The 27,997-nt window shown below is 41.4% G+C and overlaps 1 protein-coding gene across 3 annotated transcripts in view; it reads right to left on the bottom strand.

The window, feature by feature from the left end:
* Window positions 1-27,997, bottom strand: part of spir (spire type actin nucleation factor) — a 481,192-nt gene that overhangs the window by 114,188 nt on the left and 339,007 nt on the right. For all 3 annotated transcript variants that reach the window (XM_070093645.1, XM_070093647.1, XM_070093646.1), the window contains 5 exons: window positions 27,191-27,297; window positions 24,504-24,707; window positions 13,670-13,803; window positions 8,581-8,689; window positions 700-829 (listed from right to left, as the gene is read on the bottom strand). In XM_070093645.1, the coding sequence (XP_069949746.1) occupies window positions 700-829; window positions 8,581-8,689; window positions 13,670-13,803; window positions 24,504-24,707; window positions 27,191-27,297 (684 nt within the window). The remainder of the gene's footprint in view (window positions 1-699; window positions 830-8,580; window positions 8,690-13,669; window positions 13,804-24,503; window positions 24,708-27,190; window positions 27,298-27,997) is intronic.

Raw genomic sequence — 27,997 nt, forward strand, 5'->3', positions numbered from 1 at the left:
GTCAACATGGGTGTTACTACTAGCAGCGGCAGGTTACATTACAAGCATAACATGGCTGAGCAAGTTTTGTTGATATGGCTATGATGTGTATTGAACCAACTGAATGTACAGCATGAAGAATACCAAATAAAGATCATAATAGGGAGAGATATTCATCTTATGTAAAAAGAAGAAAAACTTTTGTTTCTTGTTTTTCAGGTCACCTTGCCTTGGAGGGAGACAGTCAGCCAGTGTTAAAAAAAAACAGTTTAACTTATATTCACACTCATACACTATGAGTCATCTACATATAAATAAGCTTGGGAAAGGGTCAATGTTCCTTAAAGGAATAAAATACAAGCAAAGCAAAATTAACAGTGTCTTTGGTCTAAGCAATAATGAAACTTTAATAAAAACACATAAGCAGTTTCAACACCATTTAGACAATGCTCTGCTCAGTGACCAACCTTTATCAAGGTTGATCTCCGAGCAAAATACACTCTAAATATAGTGTCCGAACTTTTGTGTCATCGTTAAACAATTAGTTGGTATTTTATACCTCTCAAATACACTCTAAATATAGTGTCCGAACTTATTTTGTGTCATTGTTAAACAATTAGTTGGTATTTTATACCTCTCATGTCCAACAGTGAAATGACTGACTATGGTCAGAGAGCAAGGTGACTGTGAGCATAAGAACAAACACTTCCTGGTACTCACTGGACATGGGCCGCGTTCTCGTTGGAGCATTGACGTGCTTTAAGGTATGGTCCTTTCGAATGCTTTCCATCAGCAGTTCCATCGGTGACGAGATCTTCCGTGGCGGAGGGAGAAGTTTCCGTTCTGATGCCTGCAACAGAAGTGACAAGAACACATGTCACAAACAGCATAGTGACTCACAAAACCGTAATAATGTGATTCCAAATATATCACAGAGTGAATGGGGTTTGAGCCCATGGTGAGTTTTAGGACTCACTGGTTGTGGGTTCAAAATCTACCTGTTCCATGATTTACAAACAGCAGCAATACTCAGACATGTCATGTAATGTACAAGAGAGGAGAAATGAGTTGAGCAAAGAAAGAAATTACATCAATCCATTAAACAAACTTTTTCTCTATCAATCCATTCTCACAAAAGTGAAACTTGTGCATTTCCAATGTTGTAGCCATTTTTAACATAGTATGCTTATCTATGGTTAAATGCAACTGCCTCTACCCTAACTTGCTTTAAAAACAAAAAACTACATAGGATTTACAGGGAGTGGATTTACAGAAAGTGGTATTGGGAATCATATAGGAAAATTAACCTAGTAAAATGAGGACAGGCTTATATGATGATGGCTGCCCACCCATCTCCAACTCCATATAATTCACTCTTCCATATTCTCTTTCCAGCTTTACAGTCCGTATGGAATCTTACAACACCAGCAACAGGACAAGCTTCTGACCACTGCAACATATGGCAGCTGGTGATTGGAGTCTGGGCTTTCTAGGAATCTTGCAAAAGCTTGTTTACCAATTGCAAGTAGGGCCACACTGCTTCAAGAGTGAGCTCATTCACCTTTGGGTCAAACTCTGCACTTCGCTCAGTGAAACTGAGATGAAGGTGGATGTGATGGATAACAGTGCTGGAAGAGGATAGTGTTTTGTACCCTGTATTATGGGTGCTCCACCTCTGGAGCAGCCTGTGATACCTTGACACTGCATCTCCAATATCAGATTTGTGAGAAATGTTAGTGAGGTGAGACCAGGTGTTTGTCTGTCTGCAAGGATAGGAGTGTTGGCTGCTAATCTTTAACACTGTAGTTCTATGAGGGAACTCCAGACCAGCTGATGACAGTATCATGGAAGGTGACCTTTGATTAGAAGTAATGGTGTGTAGAGGCCTTTATAAACCCAGAGGAGATACCTAAGAGAGGACTTTGAGGGAAGGTATGGCCAGGTGCAGAGAAGGCTCTATGAGGACTTGGTGAGGATCCTTGGTTGGGCACAGATCTGGAGGTTGTGTGTGAGGTCTTTTAGGAGTGATCAAGTAAGAGCTCTATTGGATGCTCTAAGTTAATATTCTATATCATCAGCTAACTGTATTCCCCTGGTCCACTATTCTTGTATCTTCACCAAGTTATCCTAGTATCATATCCCTTCTTCTTTAACCAAGAATATTGTTATACAAGTGTGAATAAATTGCAGGTGAAATAACGTACTAACATTCCCCATCTTTATTACTCTGTATAAGACTGATATGTGAGTAAAAGGTTCAACAGTAGTATGTAGCAAGGAGAGGCGGTGTACTCATTGGTTCACCTATTACTTGTATGTTAAGGGTATATCACAAGCCATGAAGCAGAGAATAAAATACTGTCTTTTCTTAATTATTAACCATTACATACATCATCTGAGTTTCATCAAATATAGTTCAGAGTTTGACCTAAAGTTCGATGAGCCATTTTTTTTGAAACTACATGGTCCCACTTGCAACTGGTGTACGAACATCCACACTTCAACCATTTGGTATCATGTAATTCACTAATAAAAAGTTTGTTCTACAGGTGGCTTTTATGCTTCTGAACAAAGTTCTAAATGAAAGCCAATGTGTTAATTGTCAAGTAAGTTGGAGATATCAGCCACCACATTGCTGACCAGCAACACAATATATCTGGGGGGGTTCTTTTTCAACCTGAGTAATATCAGTCTAATTGAAGATGTGTGATACATGTTTCCTGCAATCTTGTAAAGAGCTGAATGCATTTGTTATGTATGTGCAGTATATACAATTTTATAAGCCCTGAAGATGAAGATGATAACTAGCCTCTTCATCCTGGTGCCATGGTGAAAGAACACATGCAACCAATTTTTCTTAAAAAATTTTTTTTAACACATCGGCCATTTCCCACCGAGGCAGGGTGACCCAAAAAGAATTTTCATCATCACTGAACACTTTCACCATCACTCATACCTAATCACTGTCTTTGAAGAGGCGCTCCGATACGACAGTTTAGACGTACCTCCAAACTGCCAATATCCCAAACCCTTCCTTTAAAGTGCAGGCAATGTACTTCCCATTTCCAGGACTCAAGTCCGACTAACCAGTTTCCCTGAATCCCTTCACTTTCACCAGCAAGTGATATTGCACTGACAAATGACAGAAATTAGTTTTACTCTAAAGTTACTTCAATGTTCAATTTCAAACTGCTGAAAGGGTTAACTTTTCATAGCCTTGAGAATTTCATGCAAAAATTTGTGTATCTTTCAAAGCAGACGAATCCATCACAAATTAATTCAAAACACTTAAGACTTTTAGGTGTCCCATAGCTCAATCGCTAGCACACTCAGCTCACACACTGAGGTCCAAGGATTGATTCCCTGGTATGGCTGGAAAACATTAGGATGTGTTTCCATAAGACACCTGCTGTCCCTGTTCATCCATCAGTAAAATGGGTACCTGGGTGTTAGTGGACTTGTGCAGGTCGCATCCTGGGACAAAACTGACCTAATTTGCCCAAAATGCTCTGCATAACAAAGGGCTTTCTATATAGCAGTATGTCACTGATGTCAGCTATTTATTTATTTATTTAATTATTTATTTATTTATATATTTATTTAGTAATTTTAGCATACATACAGAGGTACAAAAAAAAATACAGGTAAGAGCAGCATGCCAAAGCCACTTATATGCATAGCATTACGGGCTGGCTGTATACCTTGAACATGTACTTGTAGAAATAAAGATATTCTTCTTCTTTCATCAAATTAGCCATATCCCACCAAGGCTGGGTGGCAAAAAAAAAAAAAAAAAAATTAACTTTAGTAACGTATACGGGAGAAAGAGTTACTAACCCCTTGTTCCTGGTATTTTAGCTGCCTCGTATGACACGCATGGCTTACAGAGGAAGAATTCTGTTCTACTTCCCCATGGAGATAAGAGGAAATAAGAACAAGAACTAGTAAGAAAATAGAAGAAGACCCAGAGGGGTGTGTGTATATATGTGCTTGTACATGAATGTGTAGTGTGGAAGTAGAATAGCAACATGTACCTGAAATCTTGTATGTTTTTCTTCTTTCTTTCAACACACCGGCCGTATCCCACCAAGGCAGGGTGGCCCAAAAAGAAAAACGAAAGTTTCTCTTTTTAAATTTAGTAATTTATACAAGAGAAGGGGTTACTAGCCCCTTGCCTCCGGCATTTTAGTCGCCTCTTACAACACGCATGGCTTATGGAGGAAGAATTCTGTTCCACTTCCCCACGAAAATAAGAGAACTAGAACAAGAATTAGAAAGAAAATAGCAGAAAACCCAGAGGGGTGTGTATATACGTATATGCTTGTACATGTATATGTAGTGTGACCTAAGTGTAAGTAGAAGTAGCAAGACGTACCTGAAATCTTGCATGTCTATGAGACAGAAAAAAAGACACCAGCAATATTACCATCATGTAAAACAAAGATATTATTAATATTATTATTACTGTAATCCCATTTCATCTAAATGGAGGAGTGCAAAAGAATTCTTCCTCCATAAGCCATACGTGTCATGAGAGGCAATTAAAATGCCGGAAGCAAGGAGCTAGTAACACCTTCTCCTGTATAAATTACTAAATGTAAAAAGAAGAAAAATTTACGTTTCATCTCTTTCGGGTCATCCTGCCTCGTTGGGAGATGCCAGGCCTTTATAAAACTTAACACTTCTCTTTTACTTTCATCTTTGAATTCTTTATGCATGTACATAGAGTACAACTGAGTAATAATTTCAGTGGCAAAATTTCTAAATAGACTTGAGATTGTGATTCTTTATGACTGTTAGTCTTTATGGCCCAGTGGCTTAAGACTTGAGATTGTGATTCTTTATGACTGTTAGTCTTTATGGCCCAGTGGCTTACATGCTGGCCTGGAGTTTTATGACTCACTTGCCGTTAGTTCAATCCCCACCCGTGCCATGGTTTGCAATTCTTTATTTCCAATCATTGCATATACAAAATATACAGTAATAATAAAAAAATCTACAACATTTTGGGCAGAACTAATTTTAGGAACTACATACGTAGTTTATATTTTGATTTATTAACGGACTACACAAGGTATTGTTAGGAAGATGAAAAAGAAAAAGATACAGCATACAAGATAATTCATAAAATAAAAAAATCAGTTATAATTGTCTGTCTGTAAAAGGACGAGAGTACTTTATGAATCTATAATGCAATACGAGATAATACAAAATAATGCAACACAAGATAACGCAAGATAATGCAATACAAGATAGTGCAATGCAGTATATTTCAGCAGACATGGATACAAGAAGATAAGTACAATGAGTATTCCACGAAAAGTTCTTGGCACAGCACTAATGTCTGAATGAAGGAAACTGAAACATGGTACAATTCATGGGAGTAGGAAAAAAATAGTGGTAACAAGAAGTACAGAAGGATAAATAATGGATAAAACTCAATAAGGTGTCAAGATGTGTCTGAACACACAACATTACTGTCTTGAATAACATCAAGGTAAGGAGGTGTTTCCTAACAGTGGTTTAAGAGTGGTTGGCAGACAGGAGACCTTTTCGAATCCTCTGGTAGAGAGTTCCAAATTTTGAGGCCTTTTACGAGTATTCAATATAAAGTCAGAGTCAGTTTATTTCCACATGATTGTGAAGTGGAACAGAATTCTTCCTCCATAAGCCATGCATGTTGTAAGAGGCGACTAATATGCCGGGAGCAAGGGGCTAGTAACCCCTTCTCCTGTATACGTTACTAAAGTTAAAAAGAGAAACTTTTGTTTTTCTTTTTGGGCCACCCTGCCTCGGTGGGTTATGGCCGGTCTGTTGAAAAAAAAAAACTATTGTTTATACAGAAATAGGTGATGACTAAATACATACAGAAAGACCATGGTTATGCAGAGCATATACTTAGGTTGAGTTGTACACAAGGAATATCAAGAAGGTATTTGTACTTTATATTACAGGACGGCCCAGCTTCACAGTGCTTCGCTTTGCAGCATTTTGCTAATGCAGCAATTTTCACTTATACCCATTCTTCACTTATTTATACTTCCTACAATAAATATATTTACCACTCACTATAAGCTAAGGATAAAAATATTTTAATGTAAATAATGTGTGAGCAAGGGCTAGCAACCCCTTCTGTACACATTACTAAAGTTACAAAGAAAAACTTTTGTTTTTCTTTTTGGGCCACCCTGCTTCGGTGGGATACTGCTGGTGCGTTGAAAGAAGAAGAAATGCTGTGTATTGTATATACATTTTTTAGGCCTAGCTCTATTGCTCACTTAATACAGTGGACCCCCGCATAACGATCACCTCCGAATGCGACCAATTATGTAAGTGTATTTATGTAAGTGCGTTTGTACGTGTATGTTTGGGGGAATGGAATGGACTAATCTACTTCACAATATTCCTTATGGGAACAAATTCGGTCAGTACTGGCACCTGAACATACTTCTGGAGTGAAAAAATATCATTAACCGGGGGTCCACTGTATATGATAGTGTAAACGTGTTATCAAACTTTTATATGCATTTCAAAGTGAACAAAGGTTATGTTTCACTTTATAGTGATTTTTGCTTTACAGCAGCAGCCCAGAAGATAACCTGCTGTATGAGTGGAGCTCACCTGTATTTCTGTGAGATCTGCTGCAGCTTTCCAGGAAGAGTATCAGCGCTGGGTATATATTAGTAATGACTGTCCTGTATATACAGTACAAGTTAATGTTTTGTATACTGAGTAGGTTTAAACTTTTGGAAAGTGGGAGCGTGTGTTGTCTAGCATTTGCTGGAGTGATCATTCTTATGGCAGGTATTTGTTGAGCTATTATTGGCTTTACCACAGGTGAGGTAAGGAAAGAAGAGAGAGAGAGAGTAGTACAGAGTAAGCAATGCTGTTTGAGCCACATCGTAATGTATCTTAGAGAGCACACCCACTGTTTTGGCAACTGTCTTGGTTATGCGCTGGATAAGAGTGTTGAATTTTAAATTGCAGTCAAGGTAAGAGATCTAAGAATTTCCCCTCTTTTTGTCTTACAATAAATGAATCATTCATCATTATACTAAGTTATACATTTATAGACATCATGTAAAAAGTCTTGTCTATATTAAAAGCAAGTCATCCAAACATATCTTTATGAGAACATCATTAACGGTGGTATTGAGAGAAATTGGCTTTGCATACGAGATGACAAAGCTGCCATCTGCAAACAGAACAGGTTAAAGTGCCTGAGATGCATTGGGAAGACTACTGATGTTGATTAGGAAAAGCAGAGGCCAAGGACACTGCCCTGAAGTACCACTATGTTAATAGATTGAGTTGAGGAGGTTGTATCATTGATATTGATACGTTGGTGTCTGCTAATTAAGGCAGGGCTAAGTATGCAAGAGTATGGCCACTGATATCATAATCTTCTAATTTAGGAAGCAGGGTGTTGTGGTCTGCTGCAACAAAAGCTTTCCTAAGGCCTGTGAAGAGGCTCATAGGATATTCATTATTTTCAAGAGATGAATAAATCATTTTTTTTTTTTTTTTGCTTCATGTTAATTTTTTCCTGGCCTGAAACCAAACTGCCAGGGGTTAAGTAGAGGGATGGGACAATACCAAAATTTTTACCAATACTTGATTTTAGGCAAATACCATCAAAATCAGTCAACATCCTATGATACTGATACTCCATTTTAGACCGATACAATACCCACCAATAACAATACATCAGCACGTGCCTAAGTAGTTGTATTGTGAAACACCAGGAAAGTTGTAGAGAAACTTAAGAAAGCAGAGTAAAGAAAGTTCTCTAAACTGTTTTAACCTATTAGAAAGACTGAGCATAAAATGGCTGATTTATGCTTAACAAATACTGTAGTGTAAAGCACCCTTCTGGCAAGACAGTGATGGAGTGAATGATGGTGAAAGTTTTTCTTTTTCGGGCCACCCTGCCTTGGTGGGAATCGGCCAGTGTGATAATAATAATAAAAAAAAAGTACTATGAGGAGGACATATAAACCCACAAAATGTTTTATAACACATTAGATTTATGTACATATCACATTTAAGATGTGTGAGCAAGTTTTTGGATGGCATATAAATAAGTACAGAAAAACAGGTTTCATATAATATCTGGCACCAACAGATCACACTAAAGAATAAAAAGCACAATACATAAATAACTCTCACATAGGAGAAAGAAACTTCAGACGACGTGTCAGTCCAACTAGTTAACGGTGCAAGTCAGACCGAAATGCCGTCATAAGTCTCTTTCTCATATGTGCGGGTTATTTGTGAACAAATCACACACTCGGTGCAGATTGAGAAACCAGGATGCAGTTCTTTATTTCCCACATTCAAGACACAAATTTTCCAAGCTACAAAACTCCTCTGGCTTGAAAAACTGAATTGCAATCAAAACACTAAGTTCACATCAATAATTATTATATGGATTATTGTTTAATAAAAATAAATGGATTTTTAAAAATAAGATTAATTTGTAGGGTAAGCAATCCTTGTTTAGTTTCACAATAATAAAAGAGGACATGCTAACAGACAGGATATTACGCAACTGTATCAGCAAACGACAAATAGTATCATGGGTTTGAGTGTGGGACTCACCTTCCTGAGAGGAGGGCGCGACCTAATGAAGTCGAGTATGATAGTGTGAGCATCTTTCTTGAGACGTGGTGGTATATCCCCGTTTACCATGACTTTGTTGAGAGTGTATCTGTGGGAGGAACTGCTAGATTAAACAAGTTTGGATCCAAAACTGTATAAACAGCACACAAATAATGTACAAGTTATGACTTACAAAATTGCAATAACACAACTGGAGACAAATCACGGAACAGGTGGGTATGCGAGTCTCAGTACTCACTTGTCATGGGTACAAGCCCCACCCATTCCATGATCTAATCTACAAGTTTATAGGCTGATTCTATGGAACCAAGTACTGTACTGACCAAGCAGAGCTTCCATGTATACAAGTTTAAATTAGCTCCTATGACAGTGTGTCTCATCCTTAGTGAAGCCTTCAAATGCACAAAGCACAGTTATAGTACATACTCAGTTTTGGGGGGAAAAAAAATTAAAATAACACTATCTCAATATGTTCCACATTTTCCAAAGGTACAATACTGCTTAAATTATTTTAATGTTGAGATTTACCCAGCAACACTAACTAGCAAAGTAGGGAATGAGAGCAAGATATAAGAATTAGACCTTTATAATAATAATAATAATAATAATAATAATAATAATAATAATAATAATAATAATAATAATAATAATAATAATAATAATAATAATAATAATAATAATAATAATAATAATAATAATAATAATAATAATAATAATATCCATATTTCTACAGTGGAACCTCAAAAATCGAACTGCTCCCAACACAACCAATTATTTAAGTGTATTTTTGTAAGTGCTTTTATAAGTGTATTTTTGAGGGTCTGAAATGGACTAATCTAATTTACATTTTTCCTGATGGGAGTAAATTCATTCGGTAAAGGTACTTGAACAGCCTTCTGGACCGAAGGAAGTTCGATATTTGAGGTTCCACTGTACATGTACAAGGTATACAGGCATAGCCGACATCAATGACATACTACTATATAGAAAGTCGCTTGTTATGCAGAACATTTCAGGCAAATTAAGTCAATTTTATCCCAGGATGCGAACTACGCCAGTCAACTAACACCCAGGTACCCATTTTTTATTGATGAGTGAACATAGACAATCAGTGTAAGTAAGGGAACATGCCCAATGTTTCAACCCTCGCCAGGAATTAAACCCAGACCCTCATCGTGTGAAGCAAGAGCTTTTGCCACCAGGCCACGGGCCACCAATGTAGACAGTATTCACAAAGCAAGTATAATAGTGGAGAAGATTGCAAAAATTAGAGAAATAAAGCAATGTAGACACAGAGTACCCTTAGGTAAGGTACACCTAAGATTTTAATCTGGGGAAGAAGGGGTAAGGGTTTAAGCTAGATTTCAATCTGGGGAATTTAAGCCAGGATTTCAATTTGGGAGGATTAAGCCAGGGTCAAGATGTTACATACACAATAAAAGGCTTTGTAAAAGAACAACGGAGAATGAGACTAGGGCAGCTGTGTCCACTGATGATGTAGGAGCCTCAAAGTGTATACTAAGCAGTGGAAAATACATACTCGAAAAAAATAAAAATTACACAATTAAGCACTGCCAGGGTATTTTATCCACAGTGGCATATTACCAGTCATTCTGGAAAAAATACCCTCATTTTGCCTAGTCAAACCTCGGTTTTTGTATGCCCTAGTTCTCGTACGATTTGGTTTTTGACAACTTTTTTCGTCAAAATTCTGTCCCAGTTTTCGTACATCCACTCAGTTTTCATACAGTTGAAAATGCTCCGTACCAAACTCGTCTGCCTACCCAGGTGACTCAGCCACTCATTTCCCAGAATCGAGTGTCCACACAGAGCATCCCATGCATTTGTGACTCAGTCTGCCTTTCTTTCTCACTGAGTGAGCATCACCCTGCGATGTGAGTGGCCAAGATGTGGAAGAGTTGGTGGACGACCACAGGTAAGAGCTAACCACTGAAGAGCTGCAAGACCTTCAACTGGAACAGCAACAGACCGCAGATGAGGAAATTACTTCAGAGGAGGAGGAAGAGAGAGGGGGGAATGTGCCTTCTTTAGTGATTAAGGACATATGTGCAAAGTAGAATGAGTTGCCAAATTTTGTGGAGAAATATCACCCTAACAAAGCTGTTGCAAGCCATGTTTTGCAACATGTTCAAAGATAATGCCTTGTCCCATTTTAGGCAAATCTTAAAGAGAGGCCAGAAACAGACCTCTCCGGACAGATTTTTTGTGTGACTCTCAACAGAGCCTAGTGCCAGTAAAAGAGAAAGAAGGGAAGTAACCCCAGACAGGGCCTTGATACCTGAATTCCTTATGGACGGGGATTTTTCTTCCAAACAATAACTTCTCCTCCTCCCTCTCCCCTCCTTGCCATCTTCCATACGCCAACAAGAGTCTTCAATAAAGGTAAAAGTGATGTTAAATGTTCATTTATCCATTTCATTAGTCATTTATAGTATTTATTTCTCATTGTTTTCTGTATGTAAAACTATAGTTATTTTCTATCAAATGTATTTTTTGTTAATATTTTTGGGTGTCTGGAATGGATTAATTGGATTTATATTATTTCTTATGGGAAATATTACTTCAATTTTTGTATAATTCAATTTTTGTCAGACTTTTTCGAAAGAATTAATCACGAAAACTGAGGTTTCACTGCAATGTAAAGCCTCATAGCCATTTAAACTGGACTAAACTCAACCATTCACTGCTAAAATACGTGTAAGATAAATATTTCAAAGCCACACAAACCACGGTGTAATGCTTTAGTGATTGAACTCGTGTCTATGATGCATGAATAACTCACAACCATTGTAACCACATCACAATTCACAAATAACAGGCACATAGGAGAAAGGAACTGACAACAATGTTTCGGTCAGACTTGGACCATTAACTAGTCACACACCAACACAAAGGTGAGTCGGACCGAAACATTATCGTAAGTTTCTTTCTCCGATGTGGGAGTTATAACATTGTGCCTCTTTGTTCTTTACGAACCACATCAGAAATTTTTATATAGTTGAGCACCAATGTAGCACACTTGGCTACCACTGCAGTGGTACCCAGTCCCTGAACCCATTATGTGCCTCTGTCTTTCCACTACTGTACACAGGATGGGTATGGGGGCACATAAGAAAGCAATTAAACCTCAAAAACTACAATGAGTCATACTCATATAATGCAAAACAAATTATTATACATTATTAAATAATACAGAGGCAGGGAGGAATTTTTTTTACAATAAATATAGAAGATTATTTGTATTACTAACCCTAGGGGATTAGTAACCCAGATTAACTTCAAGAAAACCTAACAATGTGAATTATTTGCATCGAGACCCTTCTATTGGTTCCCCCCCCAGGATGCAGCACAAATCAACTCCTACTCCATCTATCTATTCAATTATTATCTATCTACTCTGAGGTAACTTGGGCAGCTGATGTGAATAAACAGTTATCTACACATCCAGGAAAAATCTTTTTTTAATCACATAAAATTTAAGATAAGATTTTGTTCTGATTTTTAACCCCGGAGGGTCAGCCACCGAGGTTAACCCAAGACAGACAGTATCATCGAGGACTGTCTGTCTTATTTCCATTGTGATTCTTCAATCTTGTCCCCCAGGATGCCACCCACACCAGTCGCCTAACATTCAGGTACCTCCTTAATACTAGGTCACAAAACTTAATTACTAACACCATCCATAAATAATTTTTAAAGAGGACAGATTAAGAAAAGACTGTAACAGCAGCATTATATATAACAGCAGAACAAAGAGGATATAAATAAAAGATAATGAGTCTGATAAGCTTTTCACAACTTTTGTTTTGGACATCAAAGGTGGACCAGGAGTGCTATTTTAAGACTGTCTCTATTGTTTTAGCCTCTCTCTCAGTCATTCAGTCGGTGTGAAATATATACTCACGTTGTATATATATTTTTATCCTTAAATTGTTGAACTAAGAAATAATAATAGATGGAGATAAACGATGTAAATCCCAACACCATGGAAAAACAGACAAATGCAGTATAGTGCAATCTTTTATGGACTTACATTTCGCCCACACAGTGGACTTTATCAAGTCACAAACACATCTACCTGAGCAGAGGTCAGGTTAGGTTGGTCAGGAAACGGGTCAAACGTTTCCTGATGTGGGTCTCAGTCATATGACCCATAGCTGGAGCTTTCGGTTACCTGACAAAGGCCTCCTAGCTTACCCCTCCACCCCTATAAAAATTATGGTTATAAGTACAGTGGACCCCCGGTTAACGATATTTTTTCACTCCAGAAGTATGTTCAGGTGCCAGTACTGACCGAATTTGTTCCCATAAGAAATATTGTGAAGTAGATTAGTCCATTTCAGACCCCCAAACATACACGTACAAACGCACTTACATAAATACACTTACATAATTGGTCGCATTCGGAGGTAATCGTTATGCGGGGGTCCACTGTATAACCATTGGATTGTGCAGAGTACATGAGTACATATAGGGTGCATAGTGACCAGAACCTACTGAAAGTTTACTCCACAATAGCCACAATTTTATATGCGACTTTTTCTGCAGGTCAATATGCTCTCTATATATACCCAAGTACTCTTTTCAGGTATATCTGTTTGTGATTCGATAAAGACCACTGTGTGGGCAAAACGTAGTCAGTAAAGAATTGCATTATACTGTATTTGTGTCTATCTTTCCAAATAATATTAGACTCTTCCATTTTCACTGAAAAAAAAATACACTGAATTCTTTTATTTTATCAAGTGGTTGACATAAGCCACATAATATAGCACTCCAGCTACAGAGTTTCAGTACACATCAAAAACAGCAGCTGCAGTGTTTCAATACATCAAAAACAGCAGCTGCAGTGTTTCAATACATCAAAAACAGCAGCTGCAGTGTTTCAATACATCAAAAACAGCAGCTGCAGTGTTTCAATACATCAAAAACAGCAGCTGCAGTGTTTCAGCAGAGAAAGGTAAAACAACAGTGTGTCAGTCAGATTGCTTCAGTCATTACATCATGAAAGTGGGGCTGGGGGGGAGGGGGGGTTAAGGGGACTCACCTTCGTGATCTAATATCATCCATCAACATCTCATAAGGTGTCAGAGCGTACTCGATGGGTCCTCTAGAGTATTCGAACTTCTTCAATTTGACGCCGTTCCTCAACTCTCTCATCACCTGCATCCATAGACGTGCCTGCAACACCACACATGGTTTTTTAAGTCAATAGCATTGTCTTTTTCACTCAAAACTCCATCAGTCACAAGTTACAAGGGGGAAAAATTACACAAGTGACCGATGCTGAGTTATTCAACCCTCTCAGTACTGTATGAGGCTTGTATTATTATTATTATTATTATATTTTGAGGTATCCTCTAAACTCATGGGGTTTATACAGTGTCTGGGGAATGGAGAGGAGTAACGTTTGATCCAGGGAAGGAGAGGACAAGTCTAATTCCTTGCATCAAGAATCTAATTCATATACATTAGTGTACAGATTATGACCTGGCCATTGGTTATTTTCAAGGTCCAGTGCATAAATAACCAACATGCAGGAGAGACGAGCTTATCATGACGTTTCACTCCGACTGGGACCATTTACAAGTCACACCGAAACGTAGTTATAAGCATGTCATAAATACTGTACCAATATAGAGTGAGAATTAGAGTTAGTCTGACCGAAATGCCTAGCCATGCTAGAGGCCTTCCTTGTAATTAATATTTTACAATATGTAAACCAGATATTGTAAGCTTTACGTGGAAATTTATTATATACGGATTGTTGATAAATTAAACACATGTGCAATTCTTGGGTATCTTTATTGAGGAAACGTTTCGCCACACAGTGGCTTCATCAGTCCATACAAAGGAGAATCTTGAAGAACAGGAGGAGAATGAGGTAATCAGTCCCTTAACCTTGAGTCGATGTATTCAGTCCATCAATCTTGAGTAGAATACGGCAGATGAGCGGAGAAGGAGCTTATAAACCGTATGGCAGGAGAGGTGCAGCAGTCATAGGTAGTGTCACATTTGTTCAATGTGGAAGTAGGTTGTGCCTAAGAATTAGGCAAGCGAAGAATTCCTAAGTATTAAGATCCCAAGAAGTTGCAGTGTCTGACAGATTTGTAGACTGCTGCACCTCTCCTACCTACGGTTTATAAGCTGCTTCTCCGCACATATGCCGTATTCTACTCAAGATTGATGGACTGAACACATCGACTCAAGGTTGAGGGACTGATTACCTCATTCTCCTCCTGTTCTTCAAGTTTCTCCTATGTATGGACTGATGAAGCCACTGTGTGGCGAAACGTTTCCTCAATAAAGATACCCAAGAGTTGCTCATGTGTCTAATTTATCAACATGTCGGTTCTCTGAACCATTCATCTACAAACCTGTCAGACACTGCAACTTCTTGGGATCTTAATACTTTGGAATTCTTCGCTTGCCTAATTCTTGGGCACGACCTACTTCAACATTGAACAAATGTTACATGACCTATGACTTCTGCACCTCTCCTGCCAACGGTTTATAAGCTGCTTCTCAGCACGTATGCCGTATTCTATTCAAGATTGATGGACTGACCACATCGACTCAAGGTTGAGGGACTGATTACCTCATTCTCCTCCTGTTCTTCAAGATTCTCCTTTGTATGGACTGATGAAGCCACTGTGTGGCGAAACGTTTCCTCAATAAAGATACCCAAGAGTTGCACATGTGTCTAATTTATCAACATGTCGGTTCTCTGAACCATTCATCTACAATACGGATTGTGTATTGTTTCAGTCACGGTATTGTATTTTACTGTAACATTTATTACTCAAGTTATAATGAACAACAGTTGGATATGTTTTAATATACGAGATAATTATTATATGATCACCTCCGCAACCCGGGCTAAGTCAATGCCATTCCAACTCTACCAGAAATATTACAACACCAGCAACTACACTCTTAAGAAATACACTGAATGTAAACAGAACTCTCTCCTGTGATTTACTTCTCATCTTATACGTTCATGATGGAGGACCAGCGATCCTGCCAGAGTGCAAAACTTTTAACACTTCTAGTTTACGCTTGTGTGACGATGCTGTGACCTAACTGGATGGTCGCGTACGTTAAGTATTTTTATTTTGTATCTTCATATCTACCAGTACATGTACAAGGTATACAGACCATAGATGACATCAATGATATACTACTATATGGAAAGTTGCTTGTTATGCTGAGCATTTCCCGTAAATTAGGTCAAATTTGTACCAGGATGCGACCCACACCAGTTCATTAACACCCAGGTACCCATTTTACTGATAAGTGAACAGGGACAACAGGTGTAAAGAAACACGCCCAATGTTTCCACCCTCGCCGGGAATCGAACCACTAACCCCCTTCAGCGTGCGAAGCGAGAGCTTTGCCTACCAGGCCACGGGCCACCAGTGTCGTAACATAAACATCAGTGTTGGAACACCTACTATGAGATCTTTGTTTATTCTCAGATCACCGTATACAAGTCTTCATTTATTCCTGGGTCAGACATTCTCGTTGCTTATCACAGATGTGTTGCACCAGCCCTGCATGCTGATACTCCCCAGTAATGTGGCTACATCATCTGATATGCTGATCTTCACCACACGATTCTGTTGTATATTGTTATACACACACACGTACCCAGAACACAGGTATGTACACATACACACGCATATACACAACCCCCACACACATATACACACACACGCACAAAAGATAAAAGGTGCAAAACAACCACAGGGGGAGTTGAATGATAGCTCTAGGCCTTTCGTTTAGCAATCAACACTTCATCAGAAGCTTGCAATGTTGCAGCGGAGTTCAGGTCTGAAGCTATCATCCAATTTGTTATTTTGCATTTGTTATAGCTCGTCCGCGATTTGTGTGTGTAGTGTGTGTGTGTATAGTGTGTGTGTATAGTGTGTGTGTAGTGTGTGTGTGTAGTGTGTGTGTATAGTGTGTGTGTATAGTGTGTGTGTGTAGTGTGTGTGTGTATAGTGTGTGTGTAGTGTGTGTGTGTATAGTGTGTGTGTAGTGTGTGTGTGTAGTGTGTGTGTAGTGTGTGTGTGTAGTGTGTGTGTGTAGTGTGTGTGTGTGTGTGTAGTGTGTGTGTGTGTGTGTAGTGTGTGTGTGTGTGTGTGTAGTGTGTGTGTGTATAGTGTGTGTGTATAGTGTGTGTGTGTAGTGTGTGTGTGTATAGTGTGTGTGTATAGTGTGTGTGTATAGTGTGTGTGTAGTGTGTGTATAGTGTGTGTGTAGTGTGTGTGTGTAGTGTGTGTGTGTAGTGTGTGTATAGTGTGTGTGTAGTGTGTGTGTAGTGTGTGTGTGTAGTGTGTGTGTAGTGTGTGTGTAGTGTGTGTGTAGTGTGTGTATAGTGTGTGTGTAGTGTGTGTATAGTGTGTGTGTAGTGTGTGTGTAGTGTGTGTGTGTGTGTGTAGTGTGTGTGTGTGTAGTGTGTGTGTGTGTAGTGTGTGTGTGTAGTGTGTGTGTGTAGTGTGTGTGTGTAGTGTGTGTGTGTAGTGTGTGTGTAGTGTGTGTGTGTAGTGTGTGTGTGTAGTGTGTGTAGTGTGTGTGTGTAGTGTGTGTGTGTAGTGTGTGTGTGTAGTGTGTGTGTAGTGTGTGTGTGTGTGTAGTGTGTGTGTGTGTAGTGTGTGTGTGTAGTGTGTGTGTGTAGTGTGTGTGTGTAGTGTGTGTGTAGTGTGTGTGTGTAGTGTGTGTGTGTAGTGTGTGTGTGTGTAGTGTGTGTGTGTGTGTGTGTAGTGTGTGTGTGTGTAGTGTGTGTGTGTGTGTAGTGTGTGTGTAGTGTGTGTGTAGTGTGTGTGTAGTGTGTGTGTGTGTGTGTGTGTGTGTGTGTGTGTGTGTGTGTGTGTGTGTGTGTGTGTGTGTGTGTGTAGTGTGTGTATGTGTAGTGTGTGTGTGTGTGTAGTGTGTGTGTGTAGTGTGTGTGTGTAGTGTGTGTGTGTGTGTAGTGTGTGTGTGTGTGTAGTGTGTGTGTGTGTGTGTGTAGTGTGTGTGTGTGTGTAGTGTGTGTGTGTAGTGTGTAGTGTAGTGTGTGTGTGTAGTGTGTGTGTGTAGTGTGTGTGTGTAGTGTGTGTGTGTAGTGTGTGTGCGTGTATGTGTGTGTAGTGTGTGTGTAGTGTGTGTGTGTGTAGTGTAGTGTGTGTGTGTGTAGTGTATGTGTGTAGTGTGTGTGTAGTGTGTGTGTGTAGTTTGTGTGTGTAGTGTGTGTGTGTAGTGTGTGTGTGTAGTGTGTGTGTGTGTGTAGTGTGTGTGTGTGTGTAGTGTGTGTGTTTAGTGTGTGTGTGTAGTGTGTGTGTGTAGTGTGTGTGTGTAGTGTGTGTGTGTGTGTGTGTGTGTGTGTGTGTGTGTGTGTGTGTGTGTGTGTGTGTGTGTGTGTGTGTGTGTGTGTGTGTGTGTGTGTGTGTGTGTAGTGTGTGTGTGTAGTGTGTGTGTGTAGTGTGTGTGTGTAGTGTGTGTGTGTAGTGTGTGTGTGTGTAGTGTGTGTGTGTAGTGTGTGTGTGTAGTGTGTGTGTGTGTAGTGTGTGTGTGTGTAGTGTGTGTGTGTGTAGTGTGTGTGTGTGTGTGTGTGTGTAGTGTGTGTGTGTAGTGTGTGTGTGTAGTGTGTGTGTGTGTAGTGTGTGTGTGTGTAGTGTGTGTGTAGTGTGTGTGTAGTATGTGTGTAGTATGTGTGTAGTATGTGTGTAGTGTGTGTGTGTAGTGTGTGTGTGTGTGTGTGTGTGTGTGTGTGTGTAGTGTAGTGTGTGTGTGTGTGTGTGTGTGTGTGTGTGTAGTGTAGTGTGTGTGTGTAGTGTGTGTGTGTAGTGTGTGTGTGTAGTGTGTGTGTGTAGTGTGTGTGTGTAGTGTGTGTGTGTAGTGTGTGTGTGTAGTGTGTGTGTGTAGTGTGTGTGTGTGTAGTGTGTGTGTGTGTGTAGTGTGTGTGTGTGTGTGTGTAGTGTGTGTGTGTAGTGTGTGTGTGTGTGTAGTGTGTGTGTGTGTGTAGTGTGTGTGTGTAGTGTGTGTGTGTGTAGTGTGTGTGTGTGTAGTGTGTGTGTGTGTGTGTGTAGTGTGTGTGTGTGTGTAGTGTGTGTGTGTGTGTAGTGTGTGTGTGTGTAGTGTGTGTGTGTGTAGTGTGTGTGTGTGTGTAGTGTGTGTGTGTGTAGTGTGTGTGTGTAGTGTGTGTGTGTAGTGTGTGTGTGTGTAGTGTGTGTGTGTGTAGTGTGTGTGTGTGTAGTGTGTGTGTGTGTAGTGTGTGTGTAGTGTGTGTAGTGTGTGTGTGTACTCACCTATTTGTACTCACCTATTTGTGGTTGCAGGGGTCGAGTCACAGCTCCTGGCCCCGCCTCTTCGCTGATTGCTACTAGGTCCTCTCTCTCCCTGCCCCATGAGCTCTATCATACCTCGCCTTAAAACTATGTATGGTTCCTGCCTCTACCACATCACCTTCTAGGCTATTCCATGGCCTCACTACTCTATGACTGAAGAAATACTTCCTAACATCCCTTTGATTCATCTGAGTCTTCAACTTCCAATTGTGACCTCTTGTGTCTGTGTCCCATCTCTGGAACATCCCGTCTTTGTCCACCTTGTCTATTCCGTGCAGTATTTTATATGTCGTTATCATGTCTCCCCTGACCCTCCTGGCCTCCAGTGTCGTCAGTGTGTGTGTGTGTGTGTGTGTGTGTGTGTGTGTGTGTGTGTGTGTGTGTGTGTGTGTGTGTGTGTGTGTGTGTGTGTGTGTGTGTGTGTGTGTGTGTGTGTGTGTGTGTGTGTGTGTGTGTGTGTGTGTGTGTGTGTGTGTAGTGTGTGTGTGTGTAGTGTGTAGTGTGTGTGTAGTGTGTGTGTGTAGTGTGTGTGTGTAGCGTGTGTGTGTAGCGTGTGTGTGTGGTGTGTTGTGAGTGTGTGTGTGTAGTGTTGTGTGTGTGTGTGTGTGTAGTGTGTTGTGTGTGTGTGTGTGTACTGTGTTGTGTGTGTGTGTGTACTGTGTTGTGTGTGTGTGTGTGTGTGTGTGTGTGTGTGTGTGTGTGTGTGTGTGTGTGTGTGTGTGTGTGTGTGTGTGTGTGTCGTAGGGGTTCTTAAAGGAGATTTGAGGGTTGAAGGTAGACACACTAGTTGGATGGTAACGATATATATTGTCAGACTGTGATAATGGGAGATGGAGCCCAGCCTGCCGTGTCACTGCATAGCTGGATGTTATACGCCGACTGAGGCCGAGGTAGCTCGCCTCACACTCAAATTGTATCCCGTGACGTCATACAGTCACAGGCCTAAGGGATCTTCTATATAAAGCACATGGATGATACTATAATGCTTTGCTAATCTATACAACACATGTAAGGGGATTCAGCAACTATGCTGACAGTGTGTGTGTAGTGTGTGTAGTGTGTGTGTGTAGTGTGTGTGTGTGTAGTGTGTGTGTGTGTGTGTAGTGTGTGTGTGTGTGTGTGTGTGTGTGTGTGTAGTGTGTGTGTGTAGTGTGTGTAGTGTGTGTGTAGTGTGTGTAGTGTGTGTGTGTAGTGTGTGTGTGTGTGTGTGTAGTGTGTAGTGCGTAGTGTGTGTGTGTAGTTGTGTGTGTGTAGTTGTGTGTGTGTAGTTGTGTGTGTGTGTAGTGTGTGTGTGTGTGTGTGTGTAGTGTGTGTGTAGTGTGTGTGTGTGTAGTGTGTGTGTGGTGTGTGTGTGTGGTGTGTGTGTGTTGTGTGTGTGTGTGTAGTGCGTGTGTGTGTAGTGTGTGTGTGTGTGTGTGTGTGTAGTGTGTGTGTGTAGTGTGTGTGTGTAGTGTGTGTGTGTGTGTAGTGTGTGTGTAGTGTGTGTGTAGTGTGTGTGTAGTGTGTGTGTAGTGTGTATAGTGTGTGTAGTGTGTGTGTAGTGTGTGTGTGTAGTGTGTGTGTGTGTAGTGTGTGTGTGTAGTGTGTGTGTGTAGTGTGTGTGTGTAGTGTGTGTGTGTGTAGTGTGTGTGTGTAGTGTGTGTGTGTAGTGTGTGTGTGTAGTGTGTGTGTGTAGTGTGTGTGTGTAGTGTGTGTGTGTAGTGTGTAGTGTGTGGTGTGTGTAGTGTGTAGTGTGTGTGTGTAGTTGTGTGTGTAGTGTGTGTAGTGTGTGTAGTGTGTGTAGTGTGTGTGTGTGTGTGTGTGTGTGTGTGTGTGTGTGTGTGTGTGTGTGTGTGTGTGTGTGTGTGTGTGTGTGTGTGTGTGTGTAGTGTGTAGTGTGTAGTGTGTAGTGTGTAGGTGTGTGTGTGTGTGTGTGTGTGTGTGTGTGTGACCCTTTCCAGAAACGTTGTCATCGATGATGAGGTGAATGCCAGACTTGCCAAAGCCAGTGCCACCTTCGGCAGGCTCCACAAGAATGTATGGAACCGAAGAGGCATCACCACAAGCACCAAGATCAAGGTGTACAGAGCCATAGTCCTTCACCAAACTTCTCTATGGCTGCGAAACCTGGACTGTCTACAAACGTCACTCCAGAAAGTTGAACCACTTTCACACCACACGGCTCAGAAAAATTCTTGGCATCAAATGGCAAGATAAGATCCCAGACACAGAAGTGCTGACTACAGCTGGCTTGCCTAGCATCTACACCATCCTAATGCAGACACAGCTTCGCTGGGCAGGTCACGTTGCTCGCATGCCAGACCACCGGCTGCCAAAGAAACTCTTATTTGACGAACTGCAGCATGGAAAGCGCTCTCAAGAAGGCCAAAAGAAGCGCTATAAGGACACCCTTAAGACTGCTCTGAAAGCTTTCAACATCAACCACACCATGTGGGAGCTGATAGCTCAGGACAGGAATGACTGGCGAACAGTTGTCCAGAAAGGGGCAACATCCTGCGAGGCAAGCAGAATCTCACTAGCTGAACAGCGTAGGCAGGCGAGGAAGACCAGAGCCATCAGACCCCTCGATGCCGCCACCCTTCCCTGTCCACACTGTCAGAGAACGTTTCGTGCGCGGATTGGCCTGACAAGTCATTGCGTAACCAACAACTTCAACCCCAGGATGACTAGATGGTCCTCGTCGAATCGACGGACAAACATGATGTGTGTGTCATGCCGATTAGATAACTCCTGTGATTTTGGCTTAAATAGCAACGTTCTTCTTGCCGAATAAGGCGAGTGAAAATTTGTGTATGCACTAATTTCGCAAAAATCATTCTGAACCTAACGTTAAAAATATATTTCATTGTGTTTGTTTATTATTAAATTATTGTAAACTTATCTAAAATATATTTAGTTGGATTAGGCTAAATTAAATTGCACTTGTTATAACAAGGTAGGTAAGTTTACTAAGGTTCTTTTGGTACTAAATTATTAATTTTTACATTAACATAAATGAAAAAAAATACATCTTTAAATAAGAGAAAATTTTAGAAATTACTTAATTTTAAACGAGTTCTTGCTAATTGACCAATTTTACCTATTCGGCACGATATATATATAGTTTTGTGTTAAATTCTTGCAGCATCTATAAAGTTAGTTATCGTTCTTTCCTATAAACTGTTAACTAGAATTTATTTAAAGGCTGGAACCAAATAACTTTAAAAAGTATTCTATCACAATTTCGTACAGTGATGGGGGGGGGGATAACGGAGTGGGGGTCAGGAGAGGGGACATACGAAGAGATGGGGGGAGGGGACGAGTCTTGTAAGAATCAATGGCTGCCCTCCCCCTCCCCCCCCTACACAAGCTGCTCACAGTTGCTCTCCCAATAATACACATTTTATCATCATTATCATCGTCCTCCACCAGAGTCGACCAACTTTAGTCGATGTTATCTTAGAGAAATATGTGTCGTTTACGGCTGGTCGCTAATTTTAAAGTCGCCCAACAGCTGAGATCCGCGGCTCATCCCGCCCACCTGGACGTCACCATGGCAACCATGACGCCCAAGCAGAGCCCAACCAATCAGCCAGCGATCTGGGGATGTCCGGGGAATCCCGGCCAATCAGGTGGCGGAAGGTGGGTGACGTCACGAGAGGCTGTTATCAGCTGGGCTGAGCAGACTTGCTGGATTATTCAGAGTGAATGATGTCCCTTGAAACCCCCAGGGGGATCCTCCCAGGCTTCTCACACTAGGACAAGAATTCACACTAACAATGTTTTGCCGCTTGCCTGGTCAACCAGGCTGTTGGTGCTGGCGGCACGCTGGCCGTATATGTATCATAGCTTAGTTGATCAGCCACTTAGAGATATCTATCAAGTTTCTTAAGTTAGGTAAATGAACACAGGTGCGACTAACAAGACATGTTACTGTGGCAACGTTTCGCTATCCAGGAGCTTTATCAAGCCCAGTAGTGTTTCTGATAACTTCTAGAATAGTGTTGAACAGTCAGGGACCAAGGATGTTGATGCAGTGTTCTCTTACTGTGTCCACGGCCCCCCCTTGCTTTATTTTACATTTCCTCTCACATCTACTAACATCACTCCAGTGTTTCCACCTCGCTGGTTCCCCTATCATCAGTTGTATTTCTCTTCGTCAAACATCTCTCAAAGACACCCAGGTGTTGCACATGTGTCTTATCAAAGACACCCAGGTGTTGCACATGTGTCTTATCAAAGACACCCAGGTGTTGCACATGTGTCTTATCAAAGACACCCAGGTGTTGCACATGTGTCTTATCAAAGACACCCAGGTGTTGCACGTGTCTTATCAAAGACACCCAGGTGTTGCACATGTGTCTTATCAAAGACACCCAGGTGTTGCACATGTGTCTTATCAAAGACACCCAGGTGTTGCACATGTGTCTTATCAAAGATACCCAGGTGTTGCACATGTGTCTTATCAAAGACACCCAGGTGTTGCACATGTGTCTTATCAAAGACACCCAGGTGTTGCACATGTGTCTTATCAAAGATACCCAGGTGTTGCACATGTGTCTTATCAAAGACACCCAGGTGTTGCACATGTGTCTTATTAAAGACACCCAGGTGTGAATCTCCTCTCTAGCTGTTTCCTAGACCTTATATCGTCCTGTCTACATCCCCCCTTAACCCCAGGTTTAAGGTTTAGGGGGTACACCCTCCATGGGTCACACCATCTGTTTCCATACCTTTGAAGAGTTTCCAGAGTTTCGCTACTCTCGGAGCCCGGCCATGGGCCAGGCTCGTCTGGTGCTTGCCTGGTCAACCAGGCTGTTACAAAAGACCTGAGAGTTACGGCGCCAGGCGTGTCTAACACCTATCTGCCAAGGCATGGGGCGTGACAATTTACTGGTTAGTTAGGTCACCCTTTTGACCTCACAAGCACAGTTGACCTACATCACATCATGTTTCTTATCAAAGGTACCCCAGGTGTTGCATGTGTGCGGCTTAACACACAATAACAATACGATAAGTTATTACTGCAAGTGCTAAGTTACTAAGAATTACACTGTAAGTACATCAGTACAGTTAGAAGATACATTAGTACAGTTAGAAGATACATTAGTACAGTTAGAAGATACATTTGTACAGTTAGAAGATACATTTGTACAGTTAGAAGATACATTTGTACAGTTAGAAGATACATTTGTACAGTTAGAAGATACATTAGTACAGTTAGAAGATACATTAGTACAGTTAGAAGATACATTACTACAGTTAGAAGATACATTAGTACAGTTAGAAGATACATTAGTACAGTTAGAAGATACATTAGTACAGTTAGAAGATACATTAATATAGTTAGAAGATACATTAGTACAGTTAGAAGATACATTAGTATAGTTAGAAGATACATTTGTACAGTTAGAAGATACATTAGTACAGTTAGAAGATACATTAGTACAGTTAGAAGATACATTAGTACAGTTAGAAGATACATTAATATAGTTGGAAGATACATTAGTACAGTTAGAAGATACATTAAGTTAGACTAACACACATGAAGTTACTAGATTGAGAGTGACTAACCCAGTCTTCACACTGGAGTTCCCGGAGGTCGTGCTCAGAGCTGAGGAGGTCTGAGGTCTGAGTGGCAAACTTGCTACCCAGGGCCACGTTCTGCAGGAAGGAGGCCAGATCTATGGCCTCAGCCACCAGGGCCCTCACCACGGCCCTGTAGTGCTCACACACACCGCCCTCCAGCCCTCCGTTGCTCAGGCGGCTCTCACACACCTGTTGCAGGCAGGAGGAACACGTTAGTACACGGATGGTACCACTAACACCTGTCACACATGTTAGTACACACTGCTGGCACTACTTACATCTGTCATACATGTCAGTACACACTACTGGCACCAGTAATACCTGTCACACATGTTAGTACACACTGCTGGCACTACTAACATCTGCCATACATGTCAGTACACACTACTGGCACCAGTAACACCTGTCACACATGTTAGTACACACAGTTGGCACTACTAACACCCGTCACACATGTTACCATTATTCGCCATCTACCCTGAAGGATGTTGGAGGGGGTCAACACCCCTGCGATCCGGTCCCAGACCAGGCCTCCCGGTGGATGGCCTGATCAGCTAGGATGTTGGGGGCAGCTGCACTAAGATCAACATAAACACCACAGCCTGTGTGATCATGAAACCTGTTCAGTTTTTTTCTTGAAGACGGCCAGAGGTCTGTTAGTGATCCGTCGTAGGTAAGAAGGTGGGATACTGAAAACTTTTGTCCCTTCACACGTATTCAGCGCCCCCGAGGCCCGGTCTGGGACCGAGCCGCGGGGGTGCTGAATACTCTGCAGGTAAGGTACTGCAGATAGAACAAACCAACAGATACTGTAGAGTATCAGCACAACAAAAGAACTGATGAGACTAGTACAATAGCTGGGGGTAACAAAATCATTGTGACTAGTTAACATCACCAATGGTTGTTAAAAAGTATTTGATATGATATCACACCAGAGTTAGAAGAAGAGGCGGCAGGGTTAACAGAGTGCTCCAGCTGGTTAACAGTCAGAGTGCTCCAGCTGGTTAACAGTCAGAGTGCTCCAGCTGGTTAACAGTCAGAGTGCTCCAGCTGGTTAACAGTCAGAGTGCTCCAGCTGGTTAACAGTCAGAGTGCTCCAGCTGGTTAACAGTCAGAGTGCTCCAGCTGGTTAACAGTCAGAGTGCTCCAGCTGGTTAACAGTCAGAGTGCTCCAGCTGGTTAACAGTCAGAGTGCTCCAGCTGGTTAACAGTCAGAGTGCTCCAGCTGGTTAACAGTCAGAGTGCTCCAGCTGGTTAACAGTCAGAGTGCTCCAGCTGGTTAACAGTCAGAGTGCTCCAGCTGGTTAACAGTCAGAGTGCTCCAGCTGGTTAACAGTCAGAGTGCTCCAGCTGGTTAACAGTCAGAGTGCTCCAGCTGGTTAACAGAGTGCTCCAGCTGGTTAACAGTCAGAGTGCTCCAGCTGGTTAACAGAGTGCTCCAGCTGGTTAACAGTCAGAGTGCTCCAGCTGGTTAACAGTCAGAGTGCTCCAGCTGGTTAACAGTCAGAGTGCTCCAGCTGGTTAACAGTCAGAGTGCTCCAGCTGGTTAACAGTCAGAGTGCTCCAGCTGGTTAACAGTCAGAGTGCTCCAGCTGGTCAAGGAGCACAGTACCTAAATGACAGAAGGCAGAGAGTAACAGTCAGGGATGAAACATTAGAATGAGAGAGAGAGTAATAAGTGGGGTACCACAAGAATCAGTGTTAGGACCACTACTGTTCCTAATATACATGAATGACCTACCAGATGAGATTTACATCATACACTGTGCGGATGACGTATAAACTAACCAGAAGAATAAGAACAGAAAAGTGGTGATAAACTGCAGAGATCTCAACGGACTGTACATGTGGTCAAACACGTGGCTTCTAGAGATCAACCCAAGCAACTGCCAGGTCAGGATTTGGATGAGAAAGAAGACCAGACACAGAGTACAGCATTTGTGAAGCTACGAATATCAAATGGTGAAAAGGACCCGGGGGTGAACCTAACACCAAGCATATCACCAGAATTGATCATAAATCATATAACGTCGGCGGTATATGCACGATTAGCAAACCTCAGAATAACATTCAGAAATCTGAATAAAGAATTCTTCAGAATCTTATACACGACATATGTTAGGTCAGTCACTGAGTACTCTGCCCCAGCATGGAGCCCACACCTGGTGAAGCAGATAAAGAAACTGGAAAAGATCAAAAGGTTTGCAACCAGACTAATACCAGAACTGAGAGGAATGTTGAAGTTGAAGGAACTGAACCTTAGAGGAAAGACAGGGGACCACATGATTAATATCTACACAAAATATTGAGAGAAAGTTGACAGGGCTGATGGGGACAGGTTGTCTGAATAAAGAAGACCAGGATCAAGGGGACACAGGTGGAAGCTGAAGACACAGATGAACCACAGGGATGTCAGGAAGTATTTCTTTACTCTCAGGCTGGTTGACAAGTGGAATGACTTGGAGGACGCAGTAGTGGATGGAAACTCAATACACAGCTTCCAGAGTAGATATGACAAGGTACAAGATCAAAGTGGTCTAGGAGGTGAGTTCGCACCCCCGCTAACACACATACACACATAATATACAATAGGTGAGCACACATACACGAAACAGACCAAGTGTCTACCGACAAGCGCCTTTTACAACTAGTAACTAAACACACACACAAACCTGGAGTGCCTCGGACATGGTGAAGTTAGCACTGTGATCCATCTCGTCTTCAGAGTCCCCGGAATCTCGTTCAATCCCCTCATCGTCAGTCTCCCCTCGCTCACACTCTGCAAGAGATTACCCAAAACAGCGTCAATTATAACATATTAAAACATCTAACCATCCCTACCACGTCAAAACATCTCCTAACCATCCCTACCACGTCAAAACATCTCCTAACCATCCCTACCACGTCAAAACATCTCCTAACCATCCCTACCACGTCAAAACATCTATTAACCATCCCTACCACGTCAAAACATCTCCTAACCATCCCTACCACGTCAAAACATCTCCTAACCATCCCTACCACGTCAAAACATCTCCTAACCATCCCTACCACGTCAAAACATCTCCTAACCATCCCTACCACGTCAAAACATCTCCTAACCATCCCTACCACGTCAAAACATCTCCTAACCATCCCTACCACGTCAAAACATCTCCTAACCATCCCTACCACGTCAAAACATCTACTAACCATCCCTACCACGTCAAAACATCTACTAACCATCCCTACCACGTCAAAACATCTCCTAACCATCCCTACCACGTCAAAACATCTCCTAACCATCCCTACCACGTCAAAACATCTCCTAACCATCCCTACCACGTCAAAACATCTCCTAACCATCCCTACCACGTCAAAACATCTACTAACCATCCCTACCACGTCAAAACATCTACTAACCATCCCTACCACGTCAAAACATCTCCTAACCATCCCTACCACGTCAAAACATCTCCTAACCATCCCTACCACGTCAA

The sequence above is a fragment of the Cherax quadricarinatus genome, chromosome 43 (genome assembly GCF_038502225.1).
Source record: "Cherax quadricarinatus isolate ZL_2023a chromosome 43, ASM3850222v1, whole genome shotgun sequence".
Classification (NCBI taxonomy): Eukaryota; Metazoa; Arthropoda; class Malacostraca; order Decapoda; family Parastacidae; genus Cherax; species Cherax quadricarinatus.